The sequence below is a fragment of the Caretta caretta genome, chromosome 4 (genome assembly GCF_965140235.1).
Source record: "Caretta caretta isolate rCarCar2 chromosome 4, rCarCar1.hap1, whole genome shotgun sequence".
NCBI lineage: Eukaryota > Metazoa > Chordata > Testudines > Cheloniidae > Caretta > Caretta caretta.
In genome coordinates, this window is record NC_134209.1 from 130,962,672 (window position 1) to 130,989,014 (window position 26,343).

Consider the following 26,343-nt stretch of genomic DNA (forward strand, 5'->3'; position numbering starts at 1 on the left):
GGGGGCAGCGCATGGAACTCCCCCTCCCCTTAGGGCTGCAGAGATGTGCCAGCAGCCGGCTGCTTTCAGGAGCTGCGTGTGGCCATGGCATGCAGGCAGCCTGCCTGAGCCCTGCTGTTCCGCTGGACTTTTAGCAGCCCGGAGAGCACGATCGACTGGCAAAGGCTCCAGGATTGACCAGTGAATTGCAATTGGTGGGTTGGAGACCACTGAATTGTATATAATTATGAATTTATTTTTGCGTGGCCCCCTTAGCCCGAGGCCCTGGACTGCAGCCCCTAAAGTCCCTGCATTAATCCTGCTCTGCCTTGCTTTGGTCGGAGTTAAAATGCCACTGCCACTAGTGGTCTGAGACTACGTAGTCACTTATTTCACACTGAAATAAACATTTTCATATCTAAATGTTATTATGGATAGTCTCTCTACGGTCTGAAACCTACATTTCAGCATTACTCTAGTCCTCCTCCACCAAAGGTGCCTGCTGTTGCTTCTGAGTGCTCAGTGTGACTGTGTCCACCAATGTGTGTGTTCCTAGTTCTCCCCCCTCAACAGTGTCTACCGCTGAGCCATTAACTCATATCTACTTCAAGCCCAGGAGTGTGCTTTGCTGAATATACATGCTTGGGCTTGTTTTGATTAAGTTTGCTGTGGAAAACCCACATTCTACTTCTGTAGAGCAAGCGGATAATGAGAAAAATATCAGAAGAGCAAAGGAAGGTATCCAAAAAAGTAGGTGAGCTGGTGGCTAAAGGCTGTGTTAAATTGTACGTGCAACACTAGTTGTGGATTTTTTGGTATTTAATTGTAACTTTAGGGGTTAATCACGCCTTTCCCTATTAATTCAATACCTGTGTAAAGTGACAAAGCAGATTGCCATAATGGGCCAACTGTTTTCTTTAATCACTAGGCCACTAAGGGAAGGAAAAGCATGAAAACAATGTGAATGGTGTTTTGCTGTAGCCTGGTGAATCTGGCATCCATCCATCTGCTCAATGGAAGCTTCAGCATGTAGATCTGATTTTTCTCATCTTCTGTCCCTAACGATCCAGAAATGTTCATCCCTTTAGATTTGCCATCCCTAAGAATAAGTTTTTTGATATATGGGCCAAGATGGTCTTTCATTACTGCAAGTCTCTTTCTAGCTGTTGTAAATAATGATTAAAATTGTAAGGAAATACAAGGAGCCCACAATTTTTCTGGTTATCATCCGCACTTAACTCGGATTACATCAGCCTTGGCTCAGTTTCTACAATATGTTCTTTTTGTGTGATGTTGTGTGATAGGGTGTATTGACTCTTTGGACTATATGGAAAGAAATCTATTTGGCCAACAGTCCCCTGCATCAAGCTGATGTTTGGAAGAAAATTTTACCACCTTACCCTCTAATATAGGGGAGTTTATCTAGGAATCAGAGAGGCTAAACAAGATGGTGAATTTGACTGGGAGGCTTGGTTAACCCTATATATTGGCTAACTATAGACTTGCTCACCTTCCTTAGGTGTGCCCTGGGGGCTCAGAAACCAGAAAGACAGTTAAGTAAGGATTCTTGCCCAGAGAGCTGGGGAAGATAATTTGCGATTACATGTGACTATTTGTTTCGTTCATTGTAATTGTTGCTGGGTAAGTACAGTGTATATTAATATTATTATTAGAACACTTGGATGTTCACAGAGTATGAATGGTGCTATGTACAAAACAAATCTACTTCTGTAGAAGCTAGAGAATGGAAAAGCAATGGTGGGTATTAAAATAGAGAATACTAATACTGAAGGATCTTCAGTTTATATTTTGTAAATAACAAAATATCTTTACAGTAAGTACGTGCCTCAACAGAAACATGGAACAGATTTAGCACTTTTGCACCATTTATTTATAAGTAGCAATATAAGTATACTGATTTTCTTCATTCAAATGTTATTGACTTACCCATTATCCAAACCATTCTGCCCAAGTTTCTTTCCTATGTCACCCACCATCACCCCTGGCATAGGAAGCAGCGTTTTTGTATCTCGAATCTGTGTGCAAATTAAATGAAACATTATTTTAGTCCTGAGAAAACTAAAGCTCTTGATGGAATCCTTTCAAACAGTGAAAAGTACTCCCAATCTATTTTGTTATTAGCATTTTAAAAAAAAAACCCTCACTATTTTTCCAAATACAGATAAATAGAATCCAGTCTTGGATATAGTTTCTGCTTAACACACTCTTTTGTCCAGGATACTATAAATTCAATAATGAAAGTGACTTGGAAATCTTTCACTTTCTTTGATAACATGCCACTAATTACACTATCATGCTCCAAATGTGCATCTATATAGAAGAATCTTCTAATCACAATTAGCATGAAAACCTTCTTTTGGTCTATGTGGACAGGAACAGGAATCAACAAAACTGACTAACTTTATGTACTAATTGTGTCCTGCCTTTCCCAGAGATATATGACGTGTTTCATCTGGTCAGCAACCCAGTTCGTTTAAATACGTGTAGCTTTGCCACTGCTTCTGCAAGTTTTCTACTGAAAATGGCTCCAATCCTGCAAGCTGATCTCTGGGGCTGGAACCCTGCTTCCATGCAGATTGGCTTGTAGGATCAGAACAAATACTGATACCCGAAAGAGAGGGCTTGAAAAATTGGCTCACCCATTTCAAGGAGAAAACTTTCCCATGAGAACGTGATCAATTTCTGCAAAGTCCATGCTTTCATTTAAAAATAAAATTTGGTAGCCCTTAAGATTACATAGATAACTCTCCAAATGTGCCCAGCATGTGAACTAATGCAGAGCCCATAGGATTAGACCATTCATTTGTATTTATTTTGTTTTTGCAAACAACCTTCTTTACACATTAGGGTTTTTATGTTTACTGATTTTTAAAAAAAAATTCTTCATGTTTAATGCCCAGAAGTTCCTTTACATTGACTTTTCTATGACTAAGCCCCAGGAGGTCTCCCTCTCCCTGCTACAAGTATCATCTCTTCCTGGTTTAGGCTTGCCCTTCTCTCTTCCCTCTGTTGTGGTCACACAAGGATCAAAGGGCACTACTAACTACAGCAGGCTTGCGCTACAAGATGACATCCATGACCAGCCAGTAGGGAAGGTCATCCCACAGTGGATGTTGCAAGACAATGTTTTCTAAAAATATCATGTTTCACAAATATGTCAAAGAACTGTTTTCGATCAGTGCTTACATTCCAAATGCAAGGGTAACCCACTGGTCAGTGTGTGCTAGGCAACCCTTTCTGTGCCCAAATCACAGACAACGTGAGTCTGTTACAGCCCCTGATTCTTTAGCGCGAGTTATAGAAAACTCGCTCTCTGAGCTTTTAGGTCCCTGGTTCAATCCCACTGTCGTCCAAGATGACATAAGCAGCTTGAATTTCAGCAGTTTGTAGCATCCTGCATACACATTTCAGTTGACATTATATGCTCAGGTTCTACCTTGCCATAAACTAGCAGTGGCCTGGCACAGTCTAGTAGTATGTCACAGTTGGAAAGCCAGTGTTTGTCTTTCATTTCACTTGCAATACATGCTGCCACTTGAAACGTCACAACTCACTCCATAAATTCCATTTTTTGCTTCATACATGTAATGTTCAAAAAACAATTGAAAAAAATCTATCCCCACTTCATTCATCCCAGAAATCTGATATTTCAAAAAATGATGCTAGAATTAATTACCATGTTTTTGGCCCCTTTGGGAGATCCACAGAAGTCAATGCAGGTGCAGTGTGCAAGTGATGAGGATCCTTATTAGAAAACAGGACCTGATCTAATGGTCACTGAAAACAATGGAAGTGTTTCTACTGTTTGGCTTTGGACATGCATGACATCCAACATATGCCCTCACTTATTCTCATTGTATTTATTATTATATATCTGTCCAGTTTGTGTTAGGCACTTTCCAAACACTTAGGGACATTTTTTGCTCTGAAGAGCTCCTGATCTAAAGTATTTCACACTTTGTAGGCTCTTTCAAACTGCACGTGTGATGCAATAATATGGAGATTCATTTCTACTTTCTAGTTATAGCAATTTGCTACTATTAATTCGACTGTATTCTTGCCTCAAAAGCACAGTGATCAAATAAATACTGAAGTTTGGTAGAAAATGTTAAAGACATTTTTACAGAAATTGCTTAATGGACATAATACAGTGACATGAAAAAAACATAAAGTAGTACTCTTTTCTCACCTGCACAACAAAGGAATGTAATCCGTGGCACTGCCCATCAGGAGTGTACAGCTGGGCGTAGACGACAGCATGAGTGGCATTTTTCCCCATGTTGCCAACCCAAAACTTGGCAGCTTCAAAATCAGGAGTGTTGATGATAAATTTCTACAAACAGTCAAAAAGGGGGAAGTCTTAAATCATACAAATCAATGTACATCCATCACTTCTTTTTGTTTGCTGCCACTGTAACATTTTGAAAATTGCCAGCATTTCATACTGTACTTCGATCCAACATGCTCACAACAATGAAAGTGAATTTGACAGGAATCTATCGGGCTGAGCTTTATTCTAGAACATGTGTCTAGGAAAAAGTCAGGGCAGAACAAGAGCGCGACTGTCAACCTGAGGCCTAAAATTCAGCCTCTCAACTTTCTTATAACATGAGGAGGGGAGGGAGTGCCACGGAGACACACAATGGTCTCTGGGTTTGTTTTTTTTTGTGAATGCAAAACGCTCCTGACATTTGGGCATAATCAGGCATCTTGATATCAGGCCCTATTCTGCAATGTGCTCCTCACCCCATAGACCTCATTTACTTCAATGGGACTTTATATGTGAGGACAAGTCTTCAGTCACTGAGCTGATTGCAGGAGAGGGACATGAGGTGTTATATTGCCTAACTGACTTAAACAGAGAAAAATATATCTGCAATCATTTGCTTTCACCAATATGGAGGCCCAGTGAAGGGCAAGCTGGAATTTTTGCCTAGTTAATGGCATATACTGTGCTTATGTTTTCAATCCCTAATTCCCATTGCTTAATATTTTAGAGCCACTTTATGACATACAAGATATGTCTACACTGAAATCACTGAGTGTGATTGCAGCTTGTATAGACATATGCACAGAAATAAGATGGATTTTATCTGAGACTGTACAACTTGCTGGACAGCTTCTGAGCAGCCTCCCTGGAGGGCTGCCACGGAGCCAGCTGCTTCGGGAGCTGGAAGCAGAAATTAAAAAAAAAAAAAAAAAAAGGTTTTGGTTCTTCCAACACAGAATTTTTCTGAAAATGTCCCTCTCAGGGAAAATTTCACGTATCTGACATTTTGTTCCAATTCAGAATTAATCTTTTTTAAAAGCAAAATTTTTTTGTGGGATGGAAATTCCAGTTTCCACGCATCTTTATTACTACTAAAAAGTGCTAGATATGAGCAAAGTATTAATTATTGTTAATCATAGAATCATTTTGGCCTGATATCTTTATAACAGATGTGATACTCTGTATCTTGGGGGAACTCCCGGACCCCCATGTTCATCCTTATAACATGATTGTGTGGTAACCAATGCAAAGTTTGTCATGTCAGGTCTTTTCGGAAGGCTCATGATGCACTGACAATAACATTGTTATTATAGTAATGTTCTAGGTTATAATTTCATGTATATAGTTATGAGGCTGAAAATGTGTCCTCATGGCTTAAAATAAGCCCAGGCAAAACTCTCCAGGAACAGAGGGGCAGTTCACACCTCATCAGGGCACGTATGGGACAAACTCAGCCCAGCCTCACAGGAACAAAGGACACTGGCCCATGCAGCAACAAAGGATTGGTTGGGCTCTTGACTGAGTCACCCCTCTTCCCTTGGTAAGTTTGGGACTACGATGAGGTAATGCTCACCTGACCCTGAAGTGGGTGGGGGGGCAAAGTCAAGAGGAAAGAAAGAACATGATAAAAGGAAGAGACGTTTGCCACCTACATCTACAGACACCACCACCAAGTGACTGAAGTGCTGATCAAAGGGGAGAGCCTGGCTGAAGGGCAACCAGCCAGCCTGTGGTGAGAAGCATCTAAGTTTGTAAGGGCACTGAAAGTGTTAAGACCAGCTTAGAATGCGTTTTGCTTTTATTTCATTTGACCAAATCAGACTTGTTGTGCTTTGACTTATAATCACTTAAAATCTACCTTTTGCAGTTAATAAATTTGTTTATTCTACCTGAAGCAGTGCATTTGGTTTGAAATGTGTCAGAGACTCCCCTTGGGATAACAAGCCTGGTACATATCAATTTCTTTTCATACAAGCTTGCAGCGTCCAGTGGGCATAACTGGACATTGCAAGACAGAGGTTCCTAGTGTTGTGTCTGGGACTGCAGATATTGCCATTCGGTTGCACAATCCAAGCAGTGGCTGGTCAAAAGTGCTCACTCATATGCTGGGAGCAGCTTACATGTTGGAGGCTGTGCGTGAACAGCCCAGGAGTGGGGGTTCTCACAGTGGAGCAGGATAAGGCTGGCTCCCAGAGTCGAGGATTGGAGTGACCTCGCAGATCACTGGTTCAGATAATGCCAGAGGAACGTCACAACAGAATGTAAACAATAAAGTACCAAATGTCACTTCTGTAGGTTACAGACTGACCTGTGTGCTGGGGTCGTATCTGGCAGTTGTCCGTATGCCCTTGGTATTGCTGCCATGGCTGACTTCAGTCAGAGCAAAACATCCAAAAATCTAAACCGTGAATCAGGAGGTGCAAATCAACTCAATGTTAACACGGTAACTCAAACATTTTAAAAGTCAAGAGTGTTACTCAATATGGTATTGCTGTAAAAATGAGAGTTAATAAAAATCCAGCTGCTTAGTAGGAGGTTGCATTGGGCCAAATTCATCCCTTTTGTAAGCCAGCACAATTCCTGCAATAGGGTGGCAGTGCTTTTCCACTGAGCCATCTTTCTGGCAGGTGTTGTAATCCTGCAGGGAGCTGCTGACTCATACTGGCAGGTGTAGATTATTAATTACACCCATCATATAATAAAAGTGGGACTGGCTCTTTGAGTAGAAGGAACTGTTGCCTACAAGACAGGAATGGTGGGTCAGTCTCTCTGTAGGGAAGTCATAGGAACAGCCAGTGCTTAATTTATGCCAGGGCTGAGCGTCGGCACCTTTAGGCTTGGCAGTTCATAGCCCTGGCACTTCTGAGCTTCCTGCGTCAGTTATGAATATGAAAAATTGCTTGACCCTCAGCACCTTATTGATTGAGCCCTGGTATCTCTTTCATTACAAATTAAGCACTGGGGACAGCTAGTTTGGAAAAAGATTAGGCTGTCTATGTTTTATTGAAAAATTGTCAATAATGCAAACACTTGGAAGGGGTAAACTCAGACTAAATCCAGAGTGGGTAAATTCTTTTCTTAGCAAGGTGCGAAGTCCACCGGCTCGCAATTCTACTGCATTCAATGAATTGCATTCCCTTACACTAGGGCTATATTTGGCCTGTTATCTTTATTCTTGCGCATCCTAAAAAGGCAGGGTAGTACAATTGGATTGGGGTGTGATTGGAAAGCAAGCCCGCACCGCACTCAGTCCACAGCAGCGGCTTGGCTACTGTCCCATGAAGCTGGGCCCAGCTTCCCGCTCCAAGCATTGGGACCTGGTGTGTGGAGTCAAAGAACCACTCAGGTTTGACCCAGCTGCCCCTCTAGCATGATGGAGGGGTCCCTGGGCCAAATTTCAGTGAGTGGCACTGCAACCCTGTGTGCCAGGTCACAACACCACTCAGTTTGGGAGCCCTTTCGAAAAGGTGGAAAGATTAAATTGAAACTTAAGGCAAAACTACTGCAACAGATACAAAGCGCTAAGCTCTATTTGATGCTAAGGGTCTTTAATTGTGTCACTAATTGGATTCATATTGGTTTAACAGTGAGCCCATCTACATAATCAACTACTTGCTACATAACATGAGCTGATCAATAAATAAGCATTTTTTTTAAAAAAAAGGAATGAAAGAAAAAGATCACACAGTATTTCAAGTTAGTGGCAGTAAAATTTTGCCAGTATCGATTTCATTATGCTAGTCATCCTAAGGGAAAAAAATGAAATAAAATAAAATACCTCTGATAAACAGGGAGTGCTCTTTCACAATAATTAATACTGTATCTAGATCTGTCACTAGTGTGATGTTTCTGGACTATGGAATGGAATGGATAATTCACCCTAGGGCTCTGACTGGGTGGCAGAGCCTGCCAATGTAGAGAAAGGTGAATATTAGAGAAGGCCTCCTCTCTCTAACAGTGTAATCTTAAATCTCATTAAGGACAATGCCAGAGCAAGTAGTGTTAATGGCTCCAGCCCTTCCTTGAGGAGCACTCAAGCCAGTACGACACAGCATAAACAGAATGGGTCAGGCAGATTAACAGAGCCAGACACTAAGGTGGATCTGGGCTGGCTAGGACTCAGAATGTGAGTTGGTTCACTTCTGTTCCTGAAACTTAAGAGAAAGCTTAACTTGTAGTGAAGTGAAGAATAGAGGAGAGTAAATATACATGTTGGCTGTCTTAAAATAACCTTTTTCTCTAATGCTTTGTTCTAATGGCTAAATAAAAATACTTTGCTTTAAGAAGTCTGTTGGTCAATATCACGAGTCACAGGTTCTGGCAGGGTGGAAATGCAGGTGCCTGAGATCCAGCCAGACCTGCAGGGTAATAAGTGGTTTGTATCTGGGCCCCAGTTTAATGATATGTCTAGACTCCAATCACAGGGTATGACTGCAGCTCAAGCAAATATTTCTGACCTACTTTTAACATCACTAGCTCAAGGCTAGCACCATGAGTAAATTACCTAGAATTCTGGGCAGGCTTGTGTCACACTACCATGGTTTCACTGCTCTGGCACTCAAGCTAGGCATCTACTCGAGCTGCAATCACACCCTGTTATTGCAGACTGGACAGACCCTAAGAGTGGAAGAACAGCAAAATTCCACCCCGAGTCAGGTAATTATAGAATCATAGAATATCAGAGTTGGAAGGGACCTCAGGAGATCATCTTGTCCAACCCCCTGCTCAAAGCAGGACCAATCCTCAATTTTTGCCCCAGATCCCTAAATGGCCCCCTCAAGGATTGAACTCACAACCCTGGGTTTAGCAGGCCAATGCTCAAACCACTGAGCTATCCCTCCCCCCTTAAGACAATGGTGAAGGGCTGAACACCTGCATTCAGAGATCAAAAAGGGCCAAGAGGTGCTGCTAGCCCCTTAACCATGACAATACCCAACCCTGAAGAGTTACCCCAAAATTACCTCCATGTTACTGGTTTGTTTCATGAATTCCTGATGCCTTTCAGAGCCAGTATTCGCAATTGCACCACCGAACACCTGAAAACACAAAATGAGAGAGATGACTGTGAAATCTCTGTCAAAATGCTGGAAAGAGTGCTTGAATAAACACAACAATCACTAAGCATGACATTCACCCTTAGTAGGGGGCCAACAGAAGCATCCAACACTTAGGTCTCACTTAAACGCTATTTTCAGGGCTTAAAGTGGTGATCTGGCTTTGTGCTAGCTCCTCTGCACTGGACTGAATGTCATACAAAGTCAGAACACACTTTGCATTATACAGAAGAGAGGCCAAGGATGGAATGGGTCATGGAGACGTTGCTCCTCATGACAAGCCCAGCTTTAGGCAGCTGTAACGGAACACTCAGTGGGTTCACTTTCCACTGGCGTCTGTAGTTACAGGTGCAAAAGCCCAGTTTAGGGATGCAAAACCTTTGAAAACATACTAGCTCACTGCACATAGTTTGGTTTTAAATGACTTGGGGTCTGACTCTGAAGTTGGCCAGCAAATCTATCCCAGATCAGCAGTAATTGAAAGCTTTTACAATCTCATGCTGTTCTAATTACAAAACAGTTGGTGGTCGTAATTCAGTTCCTGCTGGACAGCTATCTACGTCACAAAATCACAACCACAGCTGGTACTAAGTAGCAGAGCTGGCCATATAGCAGAAGAAATCATCAGTCAAATAGATCATTTAATGGACATAGAAATTGTCACTAAATAATACATTCAGCCAATGTGATTCAAACATCTCTATTGACTATCCTTACTGGAAGATTCAACTGAAGGACAAAGGATTGAGGGACAGATCCAAGGCCCATTGAAATCAATGGGAATCTTTCCACTAGCTGCAGTGATTTTGGGAGCATGCCCTGAATGAACAAGGCCAATTTCCCCTCTGACACAAAAAAGGGCTGGCCCCTCCAAGATGGAGGTGAGGCTCATGTGGGGAAGTTTTCAGTATCAACACCTCTGATGCACCTGTTCTATTATCCAAGAGTGAAGTCCTGGCATTACTAAAGTCAATGGCAAAGGTGTGTCCCATTGATTTCAGTGGAATCAGAATTTTGCACCAAGCCTGTCCAATTCCTCACTTTTAAACAGTTTAACTCACTTTTCTTATTTAAAAAGAGATAAATAGTTGTATCGAGATATTGTTTTTAGAAAATGTTCCTCAAAGAGGGGGGAAAAAAATCTATGAAAATGCAGTGCGACACAGTAACAAGACTTTTCTCTGAACTGAACTTACCTGAGCATTTAACAAATATTTGGTACCTAGAGACCAATCATACATCCCTAGGCAGTTTATAAGAACCATAATTTTCAATGGCTTCTCCATGATATCTTCCAGTTTAAGAAACTCATATTCAAAGAGCCTTTTACAGCGTAGGAATGTCAGCTCACGATACTTCTCAAGGGTCACATCTTCTCCAGGGTAGCGAGCAAAGACAGGATCATTTTCAAAAGCAGAGAAGATTCTATTCTTGAGGGGAGAAGTTGGCAATAGATATTTAATACCAGAAAGTTGGACAAAGTTCAGTATTAAAGAATCAAGTTAATTTTCCTCCCTGGCTGAATTAGGCTTTCTAGCACAGCAGCTGTTTGTTCAGCCAAAATAAAGAAATAAATATCTAAATAAAATTTAAAAACACAAAAGGCTGAATTAAAACAACTGATATATGCAAGAGAAAAATATATTAAAATGTGGTTTTACAGATAACGTGAGTGCCAGGTGCATCTTTCAAAGTGAGGCAGCCACACACTTAGCACTGCATGAGTCAGAAATTCCTGTAAATTGCCATTTATTAAAATTAAATCTCCACAGTACTGGATGAGTCAACATATCCCAGGAACAGTGTTAGGCCATAGTTGCCTCACATGGTTGCATTTTAGCTGCATTATTATTCGATTATTGGCAGGAGTCTAATATTGTTTTAGTGCTAGTCCTCCTTTGAGCATCAGTGTAGAGCACTGAGGGTCATATTCAGGCTCTTCGCCAACTAGCAGTAGCTGTGTAATGCCATTTCAGCCATTATGTGGCCACCTACGACTGCTCTCTTCCCAGAAGGGAGCAGTTGCACAGTCCATCTAGTCCAACTGCCAACTATTGCCACCAGGGCTGAGTTCTAGGAAGAGTCTGCGCACCTTCTAATGGGCTAACTTGGAGCAGTTCCTTCCCTGGCTGACTGACTGACTGATAATCTGCCCAGGACAATTTTTAAAGGGAGCTTGTATCTGTGAAGATGTCTGTGTCTTCTTAGGCAAACAGCTTCATTCATATAATCTAAGGAGAAACACACAGTGCTTTTGGCAGAAGATGTGCCTTTCCCTGCTCTTCAGAGAGAAGGTGACTGGGAGGAAAAAGAGGGAACTCTCTCTCCCCCCATGAAGACTATTGTATTAATTTTGATGAAATAAATGGGCCCAAAGAGTGAAAGGTGTTAACATGACCCTGAAACTGTCGAACATTGAACTGTTTAAACAAGGTTTGGGGTTCGGTATACAGAGATCTTTTATGTTGTCAAAGATCTCTGTATACCACACCCCGAACCTTGTTTAAACAACATAAAAGAGTGGACTGGAATGGACTTCGTGGAGACTCAAACACTGACACAATCGTCAGGAGACAATTGGTTGATTGCTCATCAATGATGGTGCCCCAGTGACCAATGCACTTATGGGAGTGATGATGATGATGATGATACAGAGATCTCAACCTGCTTAGTCCCATGACAAACACACCGTGTTTGTCGCCTTTTATCATAACCCAGCTCATAACAATATGCGGTCTTGGCTGGCTAAGTCAGACTCTTATTAGACAGAAGGAGAAAGGAGAGGAATAGGAAAGAGAAGAAATGAAGTAGGGAAGGAAAAGGACTGAGCAAGAGACAGAGACAGTGGGTGAGTCTGTCTGTCAAAGTGTCACATCCCAAATGGGTGTTTGGAATTCAGCCAGAGCTAGTGGAGGTGATGATGTCATGCCAGTCCCTTTCTTGGCCTGGTCAGGACTTCTCTCAGTAAATGACAAAGACCCAATGGTATTACGGGACATCCAAGGAGATGGTGGGGGTGGCAGCCATGATGGTAAAGCTTGTTGCAGCAGCTGCTGGCAGACAGCTGCTTCTTCTCCTTAATTTTCCCACCCCTAGTGGTTTTTTTTTCTTTTAAGACCCCAAAAGGGAGTGATGGGCGGAATAGCCCATCCCCTCAATATTTTGTTTACTAATTAGGCCAAATTTTTGACACCCCAGTTTTGGTCAAGGTAGATAAAAATCAATACTTTAAAATAAAATAAAAAAACCTCAATTTTTTTCATTTAAATTAAATACAGGTTATTTTAAAAAAAGTAAACCTAGTTAAAATTAGATTTGAAACTGACAATCTATGTTAAGGCCTAAACTTAATATCTATTAAAATAATTTAAATTAAATACAAAAAATATATAAATTACTACATATTTTTGCCTAGTTTTAATGAAGGTCAAACCACTGAACTGGTAGAAGTGACTTACTAAGCACCTGGAACTAGATTTTGTTGAAGTGCTAAACCAGCTTTTGACAACAGTAGTCTTTTCTGCCGGTGCAGAGAGAATATTTTCTTCATTACAGTTTATTCAACGTGTTCAGTTCAATTACTAGATCATTCAAATTAAGAAACCAAATGGAAGTTGAAAAAGCAGAAAACACTTGTTTTCCTCTTCCAATCTATGAATAAAAACTAGGTGTGAGAGGATGAAATCTACTAGTTCTAAAATATCGAAAGACATGGTGACCGGAAACAATCAGTTCAATTTACTAACTACAGATAATGCTTCCTCTGTTTCATAAATCAGCTAGTTTTAAATACAAACCATGTTTTGATTATTTTTTTATTAAATAAAATTAGTTTTAATATGCTGAATACATAAAAAAAGTTAAAGTACTGTTGTGCATTTTTAATTAAATATTCCATCCAAATAGTTTCTCAAATCACAGGTTAAAAAAAAAATCTTCTAGTAAATAAGAAATGCATCATTCACCTTTTTCTAATAAAATACGTAAACACTAACAATCTGAATAAAGGTTAACTTAAGCTTCATAATTGCTTAAATGTACATAGATATTGTGTATCCTCCTGATTAATGAAAAGAAGCACCAAATTTAGTGTAAAGACTATATTTAGTTGCAAATCAGCATGTTTTAATGGTTACCAGCCAATGAGAATAAACCTCTCTTTAGGAAAATAACTAAAGTACAAATGCAAAACATGACTAAAATCGATGATTTAAATCAAGATTTTCTGCATGCTGATTTAAAATCATTATTAAAAGCAGTCATTTAAGTCACTGATTTAAAATCAGTCCACCCTGATTTTGGTCCATCGATTTCTTGTTTCATTTTTTGGTTTACCAGGCATGATCTTAATACAGTTCTTTAATTATGGTAATAGGCTTTTTGTTTAGACTAATTTTGTTTTGTTTTTGTTTCCACTTTGCAGTTTCTCTCATTTATTGGAACATTTGATAAACTTTTAATTAGTTTTTATTAGTTGAGCTTACAATTAGGGTCAATTTGTAGTCCCAGTTATTACAACAGTGTTATCTGCCTGTGCAGCTCTGCAACTCCCTGGTACAAAAGAGTATTTTTGTCCTTTAGCTTTTTAGTAGGTCAGCCAGACGCAGAGCAAGGTATTTACGATCCCTCTGATCTTTTAAGGTTTGTGTATCTAAAGCCCAGAGATATTTTTGTGATGCTAGCAGACCAGGTGCCAGCTCAAGCCAAAGTCCCCACATCTCAAGTGAATACTGGCAAATATATAGCTGGTATCAGTCTGGCTTGCCTGTTTGTAAGTATTGTTAAAATTGGTTCTAAGAAAGTGTTTAGACTTCATTGAATGCTTGTGACTTGATTTGTTGCATGTATTAATCTCACTTATAACATCTGTTCCCATATTGTATGGTAATATTTGAGTGGTTGTATTGTGAGCCTCTCTGACTCACCAAACAGGAGAGAGACATTAACTAGGGTGAAGTGCTGATCTTCAATAGAAGACGTTAAGTCCTGTCCAACAGGAAAGGTCTATCAGCACCAGACGCACTATTGTGGGACATTAAAGAGGACAAAAGACGTTTGTTCTGCCCTCCTCCATGTGAAGATGAGTCATGCAAGTGGATTCCTCCCATCAGGGCAGCTTGCAGCTCAGGGCATACAGCAAGAGGGGATAAAAACTCCTAACTATCCCTGCTTGGATTCTGGGGGTTGGGAGGAGGAAAGGGTTTTCTAACATAAGCAAGAAACCCCCAGATGTTTAGTCTGGGTTAGCCCTAAAGGACATATACAACTTTTTTATTATAGCAGCTTCTATTATCTTTTGAAACTTAAAATTGTAACTCATTTGTGTATATATGTTTACCTGTTTTAACCTTATAAATAACTCTCTTGTTTCCTTTTCCTATTTAATAAATATTTATTAGCATTTACCAGCGAGGATTGGCTACAAGCGTGGTCTTTGGTGTGAGATCTAAAGCGCAACTGACTTGGGGTAAGTGACATGGGGGTAACCTTAATATTGCTGTGATTCTTGGTGAAGGGATAATCTATCTCAAAAATATGATCACCTGGGGGCTGCGATCGATCAGAGTACCCAAAGGGACTGACTCTATGTTAATGCTTTTTATAGTGCCTGAAGAGTGTCCACATGATAACAGGTGGTGCAATCTAAGGGCAGGTCTACATTTAAAATGCTGCATCAGGACAGCTGCACCTGTGCTGCTGTCATGCTAAAGTAAAGATGCTCCTATGCCGACGGGAAAACTTCTCCTGTTGGCGCAGTTAATCCACCTCCCCGAGACGTGGTAGCCATGTGGACAGAAGAAGCTCTTCCGTCGATGTAGTGCTGTCTACACGGCAGGTAAGGTCAGTATAACTATGTCAGTCAGGGGTGTATACAGGGTAGACCTGGCCAAAGCATAGAACTCACCATTTGGGATTTGTGCCCGGTCTCCTAACAGCCTGCCCTGCGGCTGGTACTCCTGCTCTTGAGTCAGCGCAGGCAGAACTACAGATTCCATCTGGATAGGGTCTTACGCAAATATAGTAGGCCACTGCTTTGTTAATTGGAAATGGAGACTTTAATTTGGTGTCTGCTGTAATTTAGTATTGCTTCCCTATATTCATCATTAGTAGTTAAATAAAAAAAAATGATATTTGATCAGTGCATTGAAAGAAGTATTATTTAGAAGTCAGTTCTACTCTAAAAAGTGACTACATAAAAATGGTAAACCACTTGAGTGCTGATAGTCCTCCAATGCCTCTCTCCTCAACACTGACCCCTCACTTATTACTTCAACTTATGCCCTCCCCTTCAAAAATACCCTCACTTTCCCCAGACAACATAGCAATCCTTGGAAAAAAACAAGAACAAAACTTACCTTGAATTGGATGAGATCTTCTTCATCTATATACACTGCCATCTCCTTCCAGCTGAAGGAAGCCCTCTTACGGTACTCACAAAGTGGCCCCTCAGGGAAATCTGGTAGCAACATGTCCCAAGAACTTTGGTGGCAAGTGGCTTCTTTCAGATCACTAGTCGATGCCATCTTGAATTTAAACACTTCTGCATCCAACAAGAACATATCTCCAATGAACTAAAACACTGAAAATGTCTATTTTTTCCCCACAAGTACTTTTATCAGTGGATAAAAAAGGGAATTAAAGAGTGTGTCAGTATGTACCTCATCCTTTGAGGCCCCAGGGCCCTACTACACCCTGCCACAAAAGAAGAGCAGCAAAGGTGGGTCTCAGGTCTTCTTAGAGAGGCCTCATTCGAAGCAGCCAATCAGACCCCAGTAGGCTCTGTTAAAAGGAGCTGCAGGGGCTTAGCAGCTCAATTCCTGGCTAGGGCCAGAGGGACATGGAAGGGTACTCTGCCCTAGCCAAAGGGAGCTGGACAGGCTGCATTAGCTAAATCTGTGAGCAAGAGGAGCTGAGAGCTGTAGTCCTAAAGTAATAGGCAGAGGTAAAAAGGCTTGGTTCAGGAGCAACCAAGTAAACGAAGCAGCACATTGCTCCTATTTATAGGGTCTCTGGGTTGGGGCCTGGCATAGTGGGTGGGCCCAAGTACCCCCATCAGCTAAAGGGGAAATGGCCCAAGCCCTGAGAAGGGGATAAGGCTTATTTAGAAGGCCAAACAAAGGGCTGGAAGTTAAGGGCTCAGGGACAGGGCTAGGGCTGAAAGACTCTGTTTGGTGGACTCTTGGTTACTGCACCCCTCTTCCCCCCCTCAAAATCCCCCAAAAACAGAAACCCCAAACCTTGAGATGACCTGTCTGGAGAGTTGATGCAGAGATAACTGGTGAAGACAAAGAGGCTCCAGGGAGACAACCCTGGGGGCGGTGCTCTCTAACAGGGCAGGGAAGGACTTACAGTTAGCCCAGAAGGGTCTGAGAACGGAGCCCAGAAAGGGAGCTGAAGACACAACAAGGGTGCAGCAATAGTTCTTGTTGGGTCTTTGTTACCCCGGAAGGGGTTCATTCATGCCTACTGACTGTGTTTGACTTGACTGGAGGGCTGAGCCACTGAAGATCTACCTAGTGAGGTTGGCTGCCCACAGGGGTGCCTGGAGAAAAAGAAGATGGCGGCCCCACACCCAGCTCACAGAAGTAACTTCTGAGAGGTGAGTGCATCCCATCACAAAATTCTTCATTAAATCCATACATAATCATTCAGAAGGGACAGGGACTACAGACTCAACTGTTAAGACTGGCCTTCTCTTTTTCTAACTTAACTGATTTAGTACAAGTTAAATAACTGTTTTTGATCAGATACAAATGGCTTATACACTCTTATTAAAATGTGAACTGAGCAATGTGAAAAAAATATAATTTATGCATATTAATAAAACTAGATAAAAGGAAGATTTAGATAAAAGGAGCAGCAGAAGAAAGTGCTGTGATTTAAACATCAGTAAAAAGATTAGCTCGCTCCCAAATGAAACACTGTAATAAAATATCAAAGCATCTCCACACATGCAAAAAAAAACAAAGCGTAAAATGCAGGAGATGAAAGCATTTCTTTTCTTCCCTGACTTGCCAGTTAATGTTCAAACGAACTATTCCAAAGGGCATTTGTCAGTCAGCACTTTATAACCAAACATTTTATTCTCGCCGTATCACCAAAGTGACCAATGAGTGCCAGGAAGCCAAGGATCACACTGAAGCCAAACTAGACAGAAGTGATGTTGGCAGGGAGACAGAACTTTGGGGAACTGGCAGGAGCTCTGACCTCCCCTTCCATTGAGGTCATCTGCCCTTGTGTTATCCCGTACACCTATGTAAAATGCATGTAAAAATGACTGTAAAATACTACCAAATCAGCATGGTATCACTCTGCAGTACACAGGTATAAATGAGAAGGGCAGAATCACTACCCGGCCCTTTGCATCCACAGGCTATTTAGGGTATGTCTTCACTGCAGAGTTAACTCATGCTCTTACTTGGGTGTTGCTTCTATGGCCCTTCCCATCCACACACATAAGCCCTCATGCAATCCAGACTAGCTGAGTAAAACTTTCACTCCGGGTAGTAACCCACCCACTTTGCAGTGAGACCTCAAGCTAAACCACTTGAGTGCTGATAGTCCTCCAATGCCTTCCCCCCACAATGCAATGTGAAAGTCATAGAGCGTCTCCTCTTACTGCATCACAAAGAACCATGGGAGATGCCCCTAGATATCCTACCAACACATGCTGGGGGGGGGGGGGGGGGGGCACAGTACCAGTGAGGACACAGTAACTTGGATAGGGCTTTGCAGTGTGGATGTTCACATTGAAGGCAGGCTAACCTGGGTGCTGATCACCCAAGCTAACTCTGCAGTGAAGACATATCTTCAGTAAAAAACCAAAAAACAAAACAACAACAACAACAAAAAAACATCTGCAACCATTGTATCAAGACACAGTTGCATTGAGAATAGACTAGATTAAGCCCCCCGTGAAAGGGATACCCTCGTGACAGCAGGGACAGCCACTGCATTCTAAACTTGTATTTTCAGCCACTTAAAACTTTCCCCAAAATACTGACTTTTTAGGCTGCAATGACTTAGAAGCCTAACTCCTTTTTGTAATTTCTGAAGACCTCTCCCCACCCAAGGACTAAAATTGATGTGTTCTAACATTGCCCTGGATCCAGCAAACTGTGGGTAGAAGTCTCAATAAATACCTACAAATACAAATTGTTCATCTCACAGGATCCAGACAGCTATGTTAAAATGTTACCTTCTCATCTAAATCATTGCTTTCACTATTTCCATGAAAAACACTTCTTTTCTACCTGCTTGTAACTTTTCTCAAATATTTTCCTTTAGGCTGAAATACAGAATCATAGATTATTAGGGTTGGGAGGGACCTTAGGAGGTTCATCTAGTCCAACCCCCTGCTCAAAGCAGGACCAATTTTTGCCCCAGATCCCTAAATGGCCCCCTCAGGGATTGAACTCAGAACCCTGGATTTAGCAGGCCAATGCTCAAACCACTGAGCTATCCCTTCCTCCCGACATCACATGCATTAAACAAGTGACTTGGAAGGGGGGAAGCCAGGAAAGCTCCCCTATTCTCCTCTCTAAATTATCTAGTTCCTGGTTCTTGTTACACACTGAAAAACTTCCTAGACAAAGAATGTACCTCTTCCCCTGCACGCTTCTTTTGTTGTTGTTGTTTATATTACCATTTTCTAGGTAGATTACAATGTACTAATGTGTTCAGACTGGCAGTGTAACCTTTGGCTGAGCACAGAGGTTTTGTTACCATGTCTTTCATTTGACAGACTAATATATGTATTCATGTTACTTTAATTGATGCACCTAGATGTGGAGGCAACAGGTGGCGTTGTAAATCCTTAAATAAACAAATAGCTCTCTCCATGGTTTTCAGGTCTTTACTGACTTCTGCTCCCCAGCGAGGAATTTCACAAATAAATCGCTCCAAAGGTGTTCATATTATTATCATTTTGTAAGCAAACATGGAATTCACCCTCCCTCTGACCTTACGCTATGCTCATAGTCCACATATAAATTACTCATCGGAGACACTTAATGACAAAATACAGGGTCTAGAATTCAAACTCAGCTTTTGTTTAAAAGTGCACTGTCTAGTCAATGAGAGTTTGTTTTAAAAGGAATAACATTTATACTGCGGCATTTGGAACCCCTCCCAAATATTGCAGAATCCTGCTGATAGAGGTCTCCATCCTGCAGCTGGATCTGTACAGGCAGAAATCTGTGCCTGTGCGGAGTACCACTGAATTTAACAGGACTCCATGGGGGTGTGAAGATTTAGTTGCAGGATCAGGGCCATATAGCTCAATTATGCCCTACAGAGATACCATGGGGTGCACTGGAGAATCTCTGGAAGCATGCACAGAGTGCCTCCGCTGTTACACCTTTCCACAGGGTGCAGGACACACTCTCCCTGCAACCTGCCAGCTGCATCTTATTCTCCACCCCTTTTGAAATAGCTTGTGCCTCTAGACCTACACAGTCCTGCTGCTGCAATTGTACCCAGTAGGGGGAACATGGGAGCAAAGGAAGGAAGTGTCATGGTCCAGATTCACTCAAATATTTAGGTACCACTGCGATCCACAAAATTAATCCTGCTTATCTTCCACCTAAACTGTAAGTGCCTAAACAAGTGCCTAAGGGACCTATAGTGTAGACAAAGCCTTATACAGCAAAAATGGAGGCCCTAAGTTTCTGCCCCAGAGAGGCAGCTGGACGTCTCTCATGCCTAAGCCCCAGCATGATTCTCAAACCAAGTGAAAATAGGTGTTGCCTGGCCTACCTTGCCTGCGGGGCCTTATCCAATAGGCATCCTTTGAGCATGCCTAACTGCACACACAATGGTTGGGGGGAGGGAAGGAGGCCACCTTCCTTACTAACTTTAGTCCAGTTATTCGGGTAGTCCCCTAGGATGCGGGAGATCCCAGTTCAGTTCCTCCTCTCCCTAATGAGAAGGGATTTGAACGGGGTTCCCCTGCTCTCAGATAAGAGCCCCTGCAGGGTCTGATCCATTGCTTGGTGATGCAATACCTATGTCTCTGCTGATTTAGGCCCAAGTGCTCTTTCATCCCATTGTACACCCACACAGAGAGGGGGCAGATCCTCAGCTGGTGTAGACTATCATAGCTCCATTGAAGGGAACAGAGCTAATAATTACCAGCTGAGGATCTGCTTCAGGGACTCGACATAATCAGATTTATATGAATTTGAATCCTTTTGGTTTGTGAGATAACGCTACCCTGATCTCTACTCAGAGACCCATGGCCAACTCGTTTATTAACTTGATCTTGGATTAACTCCTTTTGAGTTAACATAAAGCAATCTTGAATTACTGTTACAATGTAAAGAAAAGGAGGACTTGTGGCACCTTAGAGACTAACAAATTTATTTGAGCATAAGCTTTCGTGAGCTACAGCTCACCTCATCGGATGCATTCCTGTAGCTCACGAAAGCTTATGGTCAAATAAATTTGTTAGTCTCTAAGGTGCCACAAGTCCTCCTTTTCTTTTTGCAGATACAGACTAACATGGCTACTACTCTGAAACCTGTTACAATGAAAGTTTGAGTTAATCAAACTGCTGTTAGGTAAACTGTTTAAAAACAAAAGTTACCACCGGGGCCCACCCCCCTCAAACACACATCAATTTTGGTCTTTGTTCCCCATCTTATGATCTCACCTTCTCTCCTCATCCACCAGCCTACAGGCTGCTGAGGATCTTGTTCTTGCAATCAGCTCTTTTATATTGTGTTTCAAACCTGAACAGTGAGGGAGGACCCTCCCAATGTAATCCCAGATATGAGTAGAAGGAGGGGGGAATTCAAGCCATGCTGATTGAGGGGAAGAGATAGATGGGAAAGGCATAAAAATCAGCTTGCAGTGAGCCATAAAAATGCCAGAAATTAATCTGCATGCAAAAATGGGCAGAACCTACTGGGTGAAAATCTGAAAAGCCTGAGTTCCACTAAAATCAGGCCCATGGAGTGCCCACTTGGTGGTGTAGACAGAGGAAGTTCTCTGCTACCTCCTACTGCAACCTACTCACAGCTTACCAGAAGGTTGCATACTTGTTCATGTGGGCTGACATCCTGTGTTATCATGCGGCTGGAGGTGGGGGACTGGTTGGAGTGGAGCGTGGGACCCAGCTGGGAGGGAAGGAGGCAAGGGGGCTGGCTGAGTGTATACCCTGGCCTACGTAAACGACGAAGGAGCAAGTGACCCTTTAGTTTACCAATAATGGTTTCACTCTTCTCCTTTCCCACTTCTCTCTCTTCTCTATTTTTAACCCCTTAGCATCTCTTTCCCCACAACCTGATCCTCTTAGAATGATGCCACAGCACAGCTTCACAGTTGTGGGTGATAATGTTTTGGAAGAGGAGTGGGCGGTAGAATTTCTGGGTGCCATCCTTCAGACACACAGGAGAGTTAGCAGCCTGGCACTGGTGCAGTGAAGATGCTGAGGAGCTGGCTTTAGAAGAGAAACAGAAAGTAACAGGCAATGGAAAAGAACTTGAGCTGAAGCAGAAAAATAAACAAACTATTTTTCTGACACTCAGGCAATAAAAAAAAGGGCAAGTCCATGGGGTGGTGAACTGGGCAGAAAGTCAGAGCCTCAAACCAAAGGATACAGGTTAGACTGATCTGAAGCAAGGAGGAAAACAAGATCAGAATCCTGCAATGAATGATGCAAGTGTGTAACTTCTTGACATGGTAGCTCCATGTAGCTCAATGAGATGATGCATTTGAGTAAATTAATGCTCATATGTAAGCATTTGGAGAACTCGGGCCTTTTGTGTTTTTTAAAAATTCCATGACTTTCTTTACATCTTGGGATTTGTGTGTGGATGTGACTGTAAACAACTGGACCTGTTTCACGGAAAGCTGCCAAGTTAAAAATGGGGCACACAGGGGAACTCTTTTTAGTAGTGAAAATTCATAATTGTATAATAATAGCTGCCGATAAATCAGTACAGAACCATTTGCAATATACTGCTGAGAAATAACAAGGCACAAATAATGCAGCCCAGACACTCGTGAGCGATCGGCGTTCAGGGAATGGCATAAAGTGAAAGAACTGTCACTTATCAATACCACCACAGCAGCCCGACATGCTCCTTGGGAAAGGCCCCTGCAGTATAATGCACAACCATCAGCGTGAAATAATTAAAAACGCGGTACAGAAATGACCCTCTGCTGTCCAGCCAGCCAGAAACGCAACAACAAAGAGGGAAGAGTAAACTACACACTGAACAACCTGTCAAGGTTTTATTAGAGAACCCTTTATATATATGGATTACAACCCACGAGGGACCCTTTCAGCGGGGAATGACTATCACACTTCACCGCCCCACGGCCACCACCTGGCCTATCTCCCTCCCCGGCTGTGGGTGAGGAGAAGGGTCCCGTGAATGGGACCCTGGGAAGCGAGGGAATCAGACACTGGCACCGGAGGGCTGGCACAGAGGAGAGCTCGCCATGGCCCTATGCGCGGATCAGCTACTTCTGCTGTTGCCTTTGGCTTCTCCCCTTCGCTGCCAGGCTGGCTCTGGGGTGAACCCCCCCAGGACGCCGCCACCGGGAAGGGGGCAGCCAACGGGACCGCCACCGGGGCGGAGAGTCCGTCACTCACTCACTTACCTGCCGCGGCCGCCGCCCCAGCCTGCCTCGCCGCAGGAACTGACGGAACAAGCCTGCGCCTCGCCCGCCTCCGCCCCGCCGCCGGTGACACGCTCGCTCCGCGACGCCGGCCGGGCTGGGGCCGGGGCCGGGGCTGGCGGCGGGGCACATGGGGCTGCTGGCCGGGGCGATCGCGCTGCGGGACAGCGCCGCGCTGCTGCCCCGGGGCTTCTGGGCCGCCGTCAGCGTCTGGCTGGAGAAACCCCAGGTGGTGAACAAGAGACTGAGCGGCTCCCGCATCGAGGCGGAGAGGAGAGTCCCCGCCCCGGCGGTGGCTGGGCGCAGGGCCGGGCCGGGCGGGGGGACGGGGGCAGCGGAGAGGAGGGGGGTGACTGGGGATGGGGGGAAGGGGACAGGGGATGGGAGTGGGGGGAGGGGGGTGACTGGGGATGGGGGGAAGGGGACAAAGGCAGAGGATGGGAGGGGAATAACTGGGGACTGGGGGCAAGGGAGGGAAGAGGAGAGGCAAGTGACTGCTGGGGATGGGGCTGTCCCTCCTCACACAATGCTGGAAGCTCTCTGGAGTGATTTCTCTAGCATGATTGCTCAGGAGGATTGGGAAATGCCAGCCTTCATTAAAGAACTTGGGAAAGAGAATCAGCCTGAGACAGATGCTCTCGGCCTCGATGTGGTCCTCAGAACTCTGTTCCCTAAAAGTCACCTTCACCATTGTTCCACTGCACCAAGAAAAGAAATGGTCATAAAAGGTAATTTAACAAAGGGGATGAATGACAACACAGAGCCAGAGTTGTGGAAACTAGCTGGGGCTTTCATATGTGCAAATTTCAGCTGCCTCCTGGACCCATAGCAAGAGGGGATCATAGAATCATAGAAGACTGGGTTGGAAGAGACCTCAGGAGGTCATCCAGTCCCTTGCTCAAACCAGGACCAACACCAACTAAATCATCCCAGCCAGGGCTTTGAAGCTGGGCCTCAAAAACCTCTAAGGAAGGAGATTCCACCACCTCCCTAGGTAACCCATTCTAGTGCTTCACCACCCTCCTAGTGAAATATCCAACTATCCAACAATACTATCCAACCTAGACCTCCCCCACTGCAACTTGAGACCATTGCTTCTTGTGCTGTCATCTGCCACCACTGAGAACAGCCTAGCTCCATCCTCTTTGGAACCCCAAAGCAAAGGATGATAGCAATGGAATTAAGTCACCCTGGAAATTCCTGTGATGGTATCAAGGTCAACAGTGTCAGGTGAAAGGTAGTGAAAGGTATTTCCCACAGGTGCTAGCAGAGTGTGTCTGACTGTTTTGTCTTTACACATATTAGTAAAATACTTCAGACACTACCTTTTTGCGGGGAGGGCAGTAGGAGAATTTGACTTTGAAATGTGAACATCAACCTTTTAGATAAATGGGCTGAGGGGTGGTCTAGTTTCATTGCAATGACACTGTTTTTCCTCTCCAATGCACCTTCCCAATCTTAATTATCTTTCTTCATAATCTCACATTTCTTATGGGAGTGGATAAAGTAGTACCTACAATAAGAATACCTCCGATATCTTCCATTGAAATACTATTTTCAAAATACTGACCATCAATAGGCCTCTGTGAATCAAACGAACACATCCTTCAACCTACAGAAGTATAGTAAAGCACTATGTAAATGCTAAAGATGGGATTTTCAAAAACACTTAACAGAGGCAGGCACCCAATTCACATGGAAAGTCAACAGGAGATTTTGAAAATTCCACCCTAAATATTTATTATTGAATTTGGTATGTCTGTTACCCTGATATTGGATCCAAGTGCACTTTTAAAGGACACTGACAGCCTCAAACTAGAATCCAGCCTTTAAAATACCATATTTTTTCAGCTCCTCTTCTAATCTTGAAAAACCTATTACCACCCAAAATGAAGCACTGAGAAAATTCCAGCTTCTACTAGATTTCTTCACAGCCTCATGCTTTATACTATTGCTAAATTTAGCCTGTCTGTTCCATTCTTGTGAACAAGGAGGATATTGAAAGAATGCTTGTCTATTTTAAGAAGAAAGTAGAAGTATGGTGGGGGGACTGGTTGGAGCTCCTACAGAAACAGGCCAAACAAAAACACAGCTGGCAGTGTAGGTGTAATGGTAGATTTACAAAGCTTGACAATAGCCTTTGAAAGTATAGAACTAAAAAAGGACATCTGCAGCTGTAGAACCTGACGTGGCTTGTAAGATTTTTCAAAGCAACTGGGGTCTCTCTGTCTCTTTCAAACTATCTTTTGCTTAATAATCCTGGTATTTAGGGTTGCCAATCCACCAGGATTGGCCAGGAGTCTCCAGGAATTAAAGATGAATCTTTAAAGGATGTCATATGATGAAATCTCCAGAAATACGTCCAACCAAAATTGGCAATCCTGCCTGGCATGGAATTTTAAGCTTTCCTGAACAGACACATATAGTAATGTGTTCTATGTACAGACCATCTTACTTTTTATGACCCTGATCCTGCAGTGTATCCATTCAGAGTGGATCTTTACACCTGTGTGTAATCCCATTGAAGAAATACGCAGGGTGTGGATTGAATTCTGATACTGGTCCTTGGAAAGGAACCTAAATCCAAAAGCGAGTAAAGTAACTGATCTAAGACACCAACACTGATAGCTGCCTTGAAATACTCAAATGTCTTGGAATTCTTACTCAGTACCTTTTCTGAAACCATTTACCGTGTGTATTGTACTTCTGAATAATTTTTTGAGGATGGAAAGAAAAATCACTTATCTCATGTTTTTATTAGTCAACAGCCCTGTGTCTGGTTGTTTTAAAACTTTCCCAGGGGATTCCATCCATACGGAATAGCTTGGTAGACATGTTACAAAAAAAGAAAAGAAAATGATTTCGGAACATTCAGTTTAGAATGGGTTTATATAGTCTCACATCAGATAGGGGACTGGGTAAAGATGGATTTTGTTTATTAAGGTCATGCTTACCAAATCCAGTGCTGTACAAAAGTGCAGTGCTATCTAAATGTGTCCATACTAGTCATATCCTTTTCCTGATCCTCCATTCCTTGCTCACACAGAACTGCTGTTGAGATCAGTAGGAATTTTGATGGTCTAAGGAATGTAAGCGTAGGCCCTGACTTCCTATTTGGTGCCCTGTGACTATGTTGTTGTGTTGGAATGTATGTTTTGATGAAAATAAATAGAAAAGGACAAACAAATACTGACTTATTTTGTATTGCTGCCAACTGAAGGGTGTTGGAGAAATTCAACAGCAAAATATTTGCTAGAGGATACTTTTGTGGTTACCTTTATAAATTAATAATGCCAATGTAGACCAATAACAGCAGTGATAATTCTTTTATAGCAATGCCATATGGAACATATTAAGCAATTTAGGGTTATTTTATAGGAGGCTATATGG

At 42.7% G+C, this 26,343-nt stretch overlaps 2 protein-coding genes across 9 annotated transcripts in view; one reads left to right on the top strand and one right to left on the bottom strand.

Moving 5' to 3' along the window:
• The window catches only part of ACOX3 (acyl-CoA oxidase 3, pristanoyl), a 58,690-nt gene extending 35,422 nt beyond the window's left edge, over nucleotides 1–23,268 (bottom strand). For 3 of the 5 annotated variants that reach the window (XR_007356502.2, XM_048848983.2, XM_048848981.2), the window contains exons 1-7: nucleotides 22,936–23,268; nucleotides 15,681–15,865; nucleotides 10,521–10,754; nucleotides 9,232–9,306; nucleotides 6,579–6,668; nucleotides 4,190–4,333; nucleotides 1,927–2,015 (exon numbers count right to left, since the gene is read on the bottom strand). Coding sequence is in view for 4 of the 5 variants with exons in the window: in XM_048848983.2 (XP_048704940.2) it covers nucleotides 1,927–2,015; nucleotides 4,190–4,333; nucleotides 6,579–6,668; nucleotides 9,232–9,306; nucleotides 10,521–10,754; nucleotides 15,681–15,848 (800 nt within the window). In the remaining variant the exon portion in view is untranslated. Of the gene's footprint in view, nucleotides 1–1,926; nucleotides 2,016–4,189; nucleotides 4,334–6,578; nucleotides 6,669–9,231; nucleotides 9,307–10,520; nucleotides 10,755–15,680; nucleotides 15,885–22,935 lie in introns of those variants that run through there. The other 2 variants (XM_075128055.1, XM_048848984.2) reach the window with 2 other exon arrangements.
• A 141-nt stretch (nucleotides 23,269–23,409) lies between these two features.
• The window catches only part of TRMT44 (tRNA methyltransferase 44 homolog), a 33,340-nt gene continuing 30,406 nt past the window's right edge, over nucleotides 23,410–26,343 (top strand). For 2 of the 4 annotated variants that reach the window (XR_007356503.2, XM_048848985.2), the window contains exon 1: nucleotides 23,411–23,681. Coding sequence is in view for 2 of the 4 variants with exons in the window: in XM_048848985.2 (XP_048704942.2) it covers nucleotides 23,480–23,681 (202 nt within the window). In the remaining 2 variants the exon portion in view is untranslated. Of the gene's footprint in view, nucleotides 23,682–26,343 lie in introns of all 4 variants that reach the window. The other 2 variants (XM_048848986.2, XM_048848987.2) reach the window with 2 other exon arrangements.